This window comes from Magnolia sinica, chromosome 3, assembly GCF_029962835.1.
Source record: "Magnolia sinica isolate HGM2019 chromosome 3, MsV1, whole genome shotgun sequence".
NCBI lineage: Eukaryota > Viridiplantae > Streptophyta > Magnoliopsida > Magnoliales > Magnoliaceae > Magnolia > Magnolia sinica.
Window position 1 is genome coordinate 93,760,944 of NC_080575.1, and position 6,621 is coordinate 93,767,564.

The 6,621-nt window shown below is 39.4% G+C and overlaps 1 protein-coding gene across 1 annotated transcript; it reads right to left on the reverse strand.

The window, feature by feature from the left end:
- Nucleotides 1-269: 269 nt before the first annotated feature.
- Nucleotides 270-2,501, reverse strand: LOC131240267 (pyrophosphate--fructose 6-phosphate 1-phosphotransferase subunit alpha-like). The gene is made up of 2 exons (XM_058238390.1): nucleotides 2,322-2,501; nucleotides 270-631 (listed from the first exon to the last, which is right to left on the reverse strand). The coding sequence occupies exons 1-2, from the start codon at nucleotides 2,484-2,486 to the stop codon at nucleotides 506-508; spliced, it is 291 nt and encodes a 96-aa protein (XP_058094373.1). The 5' UTR covers nucleotides 2,487-2,501; the 3' UTR covers nucleotides 270-505.
- Between the last annotated feature and the right edge of the window lie 4,120 nt (nucleotides 2,502-6,621).

The following is a 6,621-nucleotide window of genomic DNA, read 5'->3' on the forward strand; positions in this document are numbered from 1 at the left end:
TAGTAAACACCCATGTCAGAACACACCCTCCATGTTAGCCACCCACACTAGGGATCGATACCAGGACCTCAATTGTTGAAACGAGGTATCTCCACTCAGTCTGTCGTTTGGGCTATGGAGTTGGGTGTAAGCATCTTTTGTTTAATGTATTGTATGTGTTGGATTCAGTCTCGATACATTTCAGTAGGTGCATTTGTCCACCCAGAGAGTTCAAAATTTTCTTCTACATGAGGATAGAACGCCTGTATCGCATTCCCAAAAACAGTACATTAACAAGACTCACGGTTATTGTACTATCATATTCAAGTTTCAGGCCTAAAGCAGGCTACAAAATGCTTGGCGCGGCGGGCAGGAGATAGTGTTAAAATCAATGCAAAAAGCATCCTAATTTCCTAATGATATCACAGAGAATAAAAATATGAAGAAAACAAATATGAAAGGGTTCAGGGCCTTGTGCTTGCTGCTCTTACTTGGACTCTTAAGGAGATGGCAAGTTTCATTTAACTTAGAAGTGAGTCTGGACACTGGAAGGTGAAGTCATTACAGTAAGAATGTCTGTAACAGAAGCCATGGCACTAAGGGCTGCTTTCAGTACATCTTGTGAACAACCTGGTTTCACAATGCACTTCACCTGAAAAGAAAAATGAGCATTAAAGATGGGAAAAGAAAACAGAATGGAATACAATCAAGAAAATACTAGACATGCGTGTCTTTCATTTTAAATATAGGCCACCGGGTATTGAACAGATTCCTGCCAGTTCTCATCCCGACCCATAAAAGAATGGCTTAAATGGGTATTGGGCAAATTGTTGCGTGTGGGGAGAGAGTTGTAAAGAAGAAAAAAGGCTGCCTTAAATGACTTCGCCAGTAATTTATTGCACCCATGAACAGTGACAAATATAGCAGATTTTGAAAAACTCATGATAATATCACAAAAAATACACTAAATACTACTATTGCAAGATTTTCAAAATACCAGAAAATTTTAATATATTGCATTTTTTTGTCGTGATATTAGCTTGCAAATTGCAAAATAGTATAAACCTCAAGGAATTTGCCATGTGTGTGTGGAAAAGGTACTATGAGGTTGAGCTCTATGGTCCCCAACGTGATGTGTGATGGACACCCACCCCATCAATCAGATGCCTCCTTCCATGGTGGGCCACGGGCCTAGAAATCAGAGCAATCCATGACTTAGGTGGGCCACACCATAGACAACAATTGAGAGTGGATATCCACCCATTGAAATCTTCATGATCATTTACATGGCCCACTGAGATGTGATTTAGAAATCCAACCCATCCATCATGTGTCCCACTTGGATGAGGGGTCACACCAAGTTTCAGCTGTATCCAAAACTCAGCTGGTCCCAACAAGTGCTTTTAGATGTTTTAGGCATGATTTCACTGTTTCAGATGGTGTCCCACTTGAGTTCTGGATACCGCTGATTTTTGGGATATCCTGTAACCAAGAGACACCAAATGCACGGTGTGGATGTTCGATGCACATCATGGTGGAGCCCACATAGCTTGACCTCATGGGAAGTTACATTTCACACACACACGTGCAGACAGATATATATATATATATATATATATATATATATATATATATATATATATATATATATATATATATATATATATATATATATATATATATATATATATATATATATATATCATTTTTGGGATCAAGCCTTAAAATGACCAAAAAAAACCTCACATTTTTTTAAATCTCCCCAGAAATTTCCAGGCTGAGAAAGAACAAGATTTTTATCACTATGCACACAAACACAGGGTGAGGGAGTGTCCTCGTCAATGAGAAATGGAAATAATATAAATTAATCTACCAGCAATTTATTTAGGCCTGGCAATGGGGTGGTCCTCGGGCATGGATTCTGAACTGGCAGAGATGGGTTTTATTCGGTTGGGCCTACTCAAAATATTGATTTTGCCTGGCCCAGTGCCAGCCTTATATTTATTACAGCCATCAGCTGCGAATGTGCGCATGTGCACACACAGAGTAAACACACATGCGCACGTGCACACGCAGATCAAAATATCCTTATACATGATGGTATCTGCTTCAACCATAAGTACACACCACACACATACACACACGGATCAAAATATCCTTATACTGTTATACATGATGGTACTGACTTCAACCATGAGTATTAGTGTGGCCGGCCAATGAAACCATCAGGTATCAGCCGTTTTCATATAGATTATAATGAATATGGATGCAGCACTCAGAAGGGCTATGAGATGAAAAAATGAAAAGTTATAAAACAAAAGCAACACAGTTGGGAAGGGAACCTTGTCAAGGTACTCCTGGAGCTTCTTGATCCGTCCCATGTAGTCCTGATCTTCGACACACAGGGTCAGGGGCTTAGCATCTAAGCCTGGGCCATCAAACTGAAGAGGCCCTGGGTTTCGGTAGAAGTCATCCATTAAAAAGTTTGCAGCGTTTTGTCTCAGCATCCTGTACCAAAACCCCAATCAGCTCAAGGCAGCAAGGATTATGTACAATAGCTAAGATCTGCACATCTTTCTATTGGTCAGAAAGGAATGAAGACTAATCGAGCAAAAACAATGTGTTTTACTATTAGAATATCATTAAGAAGACAACATGTTGCTTTGCTGCAGATAACATTTGAGGAAAGAGCTCTTAAGCTACACTATCTTTTATGATCATTCATTTCCCTTAGGCATCAATACTCATAGACTGCAGTTAGGACTTAAGAGTCCTACCTTGACTAATGAGAAGCCTTTCTGACATCACAGTGGTCTGACATCCAATTAGTGTGATTTTCAGCTTTAGTCCATTCAGAATGGAGGTCATGATTTGGACTGGTCTAAATTGGCTTACACATATGCCACATATATCGATGGGTAAATGGTGATGGCATTATGCACACCCATGGTTCTGAATGTCAGTATCAGTTGGTGTATCGGGCATGGTCATAGTCAAACTTCGATGGTAAAGAACCCCGGGCCTGATAGCCAAAGAAGTGGCAGATAGCAGTGAATTTCTTTCCTTTGTAAGTACCTTCTTTCTGAACAGATCCACTAATATGTCAGTCTACCAGAATATTAAGGATAAAGATAATGAGCCTACAGCATTGAAGTTTACCAATCTCTTGTTCATCTCATTCTCTACCAACTGCACTAGGAGTTTCTCCGTCTCAATCTGAACAAAAAGCGCAAAGCACAAAATCATGGCACCTTGTAACAAGGACTTGAAATAAGCAAGTTAACCATGTCAATAGACTCAGCATCTATGATTTTCTTTTTCTTTTTTGTTCCCAAATAATTTCATTGTTTTTTCTTGGTTTTCTAGCTTTGCTATCTCTATTTTAATGTATTACCAATTCTCCATTAATAAGATGGATAGATAAAGCCTGCATCTGTGATGACGTTATCACCTACTACTCAAGTCTCCTCTCAGAAGAGAAGTGGATGCAGCCGAGCGCAGACAACCAAATGTTCGATAGGATCTTGGAGGTGGAAGCTGAGGCCCTTAGCATGCCACGCCCCATTGTCGGACGGCCTGGATAGAATACATACCTCAAGTGGGTCCCACTGGACGACTTGTAATGTAGTAGTCCTATACTTTAGTTTGTTTGTTTAGAAAAAAATGACCGTGAAATGATGGTGAAGTGAAGGGAATTGACCGTGAAATGAAACGGAATCACTGGAATTGACCGTGAAATGCATGGAAATGACCGTGAAGTGCATGGAAATGACCGTGAATCAATACGGAATTAGTGGGATTGACCATGAAATGCATGGAAATGATCAGTGACCACACTAGCTTCCCTCGAAGCATGATAAAAATATCAGCACATACCTTATACCAACTTTTTTAGTTTTGCTAACAATGAAATTTGATCTGCATTTTCTACATATCTTTCCACTTTAACCAGCCTAGAAAATAAATGAGAATCACCTGCCTTGTTGGAGTCTCACCGGTCTGAAACACCATATTGTTTCTCCCTAGTCACTTCTCATAACACCAACTAAATTTTTTTGTCCGTGTTGTCGCTGTTCAAGCTCTTTCCATATAGATGCCAAAGTGACACAAAACCCATTTTCACTAATTTCAACCAACTGATAAAAAATTCTTGATCATGTCTCTCACTCACTTCTAATGATACTCTATTTTCAAAGAATTTCTTATTCCTTTCCTTCTAGATCCACCAGATTATGTCAAATGAAAGCATCCTCAAAATTTGCCCTACTTGATTAAACAACAATTTCATCCACCCACCTATGACCAAGGCCACTTTTTTGGAGAACCCAACAAATTAAAAAGCGTTTGAAGAAGTTCCATATCCCTAGGCATTCTACAAACAAGATATAGGTAATAGAATGATTTTTCTATTTCTCTACACAAGTGGCACATTTCTTGCTTGCTGAGGTCATATCATCTTTGCTGAAATCTCAGACTCTTGAAGATCCTAGCCTTTTTTTGCTGTTGTGGCCTAAAAATATCTTTGGAGGCTTCCTGTCTCTTCATGGCACCCAACAATGTAATAATGACATTAAGTAAACATGGCAATTAGAAAACACTGGTTTGATGAGAGTAATTCAGCCTCTAGACAAACTGAACGTTTTTTTTTTAAAAAGACAAATTCAATACCAAAAGGTCTTTCCATTCAAATACGCACATTCATTTGTTGTCTGCTAGTCACATGTAGGACTGTCTCAATTTCTAGTTTGGCCCGCTCATTTTCCAGTTTGTCCCGCTCATTTTCCAGTTAGGCTAGTTTGTCCCGCTCATTTTCCAATTAAGCCAGTTTGGCCCGCTCATTTTCCAGTTAAGCCAGTTTGGAAAATGTACCTAAATAAGACTTTAACTTCACTACTAATCTTATTACAATCATTCATTCAATAACTCAGAGAAAAACTATAAGCAACTGTTTTTCCTACAGGGACTAGCAAATCTAACAAAGGTACATTTTCTGCCCTTTAATCCCATCGACAAGCCTTGCACTGTACTGATTTTTTGAAGCATGCATAGTGATTTATGTCAAATGAAACTGGAAATTGAGTGGGACAAACTGGAAACAGTGTTGAATGAGCGTCGACCATTAAAAACTTTTTGGGGGTCCACTGTGATGTTTGTGAGAAATCCTACCCGTCTAAGTTCATTCATAGGGTCACAAAGACCTGGATGAGGAAGAAAAATAAATTTCAGAATGATCCAAATCTTCTATAACCCCAAAAAGGGTTTCAATGGTAGACGTTCAATTCCCCATTGCCTTTTACAGTGTGGTCTACTCGATAGTTAGATCTATCTTATTTTTCGTCTCAAGCCTTAATATAAGCTCGTCAAATAGATGGACGGTTTGGATATAACACAGACCTCATGATTGGACCCACAAAAGGATGTGGGGATTACAACAGCAAAAAAAAAAAGAATGGAAAAAAAATGAAAGAGGAAAGAATCTATGGCTACGGTTTTCTATGGCTACGGATTATAACCGTAGCCATAGACCGGCGATCCATCGTAGCTCCCGCGATTCCACCGCAAGTCGCTGTCCCAATCGGCGATCAATCGTGGATGCGGCGATTCCACCCCCGATCTATGGCTACGGATTATAACCGTAGCTATAACTGTATCCGTATCCAGTCTTTTGTTTTTTTACATGGAGAATTTTATTTTACTTACATTTTTCTCTAACACATATTTATATAAATATGTATATATAAGCATATGCCAAAAAAAAATATCGCTTTTTTTTTTCATTTCTTTCTTTATTCATATAACAAGAATATCTTCTAAACCAAAGTTAGTTACTTGACGTACCGTATATGATTTTAGGGCTAGAAGTTGGGCAGGCTCAACCCGACGAACTTGTGGCCGACCCAACATTGGGTTGGGCTTGGGCAGGATGTATCGAGTTTGGTCATGGGGTTGGGCCATACAAACACCAACCTGATAAAACTTGGGTTGAGCTCGGATTGAGGTCTTGGGTTGCCTGACCCAACACGAACCCGATTAATATATAAGTTTCTTATAAATTAATTATACTTGAGTGCAGATCATCTGTGTTGAAGGCAAAGGAAATTCCAATGCCTCCCCTCAAGCTAACAAGATATGCTGGATTTCCCTCCCAAATAAATTGCTTGATACAAAATACGACTTATAATGGAGTAGTCCTATACTTTAGTTAGTTTGTTTAGAAAAAAATGCATGGAAATGATGGTGAAGTGAAGGGAATTGACCGTGAAATGAAACGGAATCACTAGAATTGACCGTGAAATGCATGGAAATGACCGTGAAGTGAAGGGAAATGACCGTGAAGTGCATGGAATTCACCGTCAAATGCATGGAAATGATCATGAATCAACGCGGAATCGCCGGGATTGACCGTGAAATGCATGGAAATGACTATGAAGTGGAGCGAATTGACCTTGAAATGCATGGAAATGATCGTGAATCAACACGGAATTGCCGGGAATGACCATGAAGTGAAGGGAATTTAGCGGGAATTGAGCAGGCCAAACTGGAAAATGAGCGGGCCAAACTAGAAATTCAGCAAGCCAAACTGGAAATTAAGCGGGCCAAACTGGCCAAACTGGAAAATGAGCGGGCCAAACTAGAAAATGA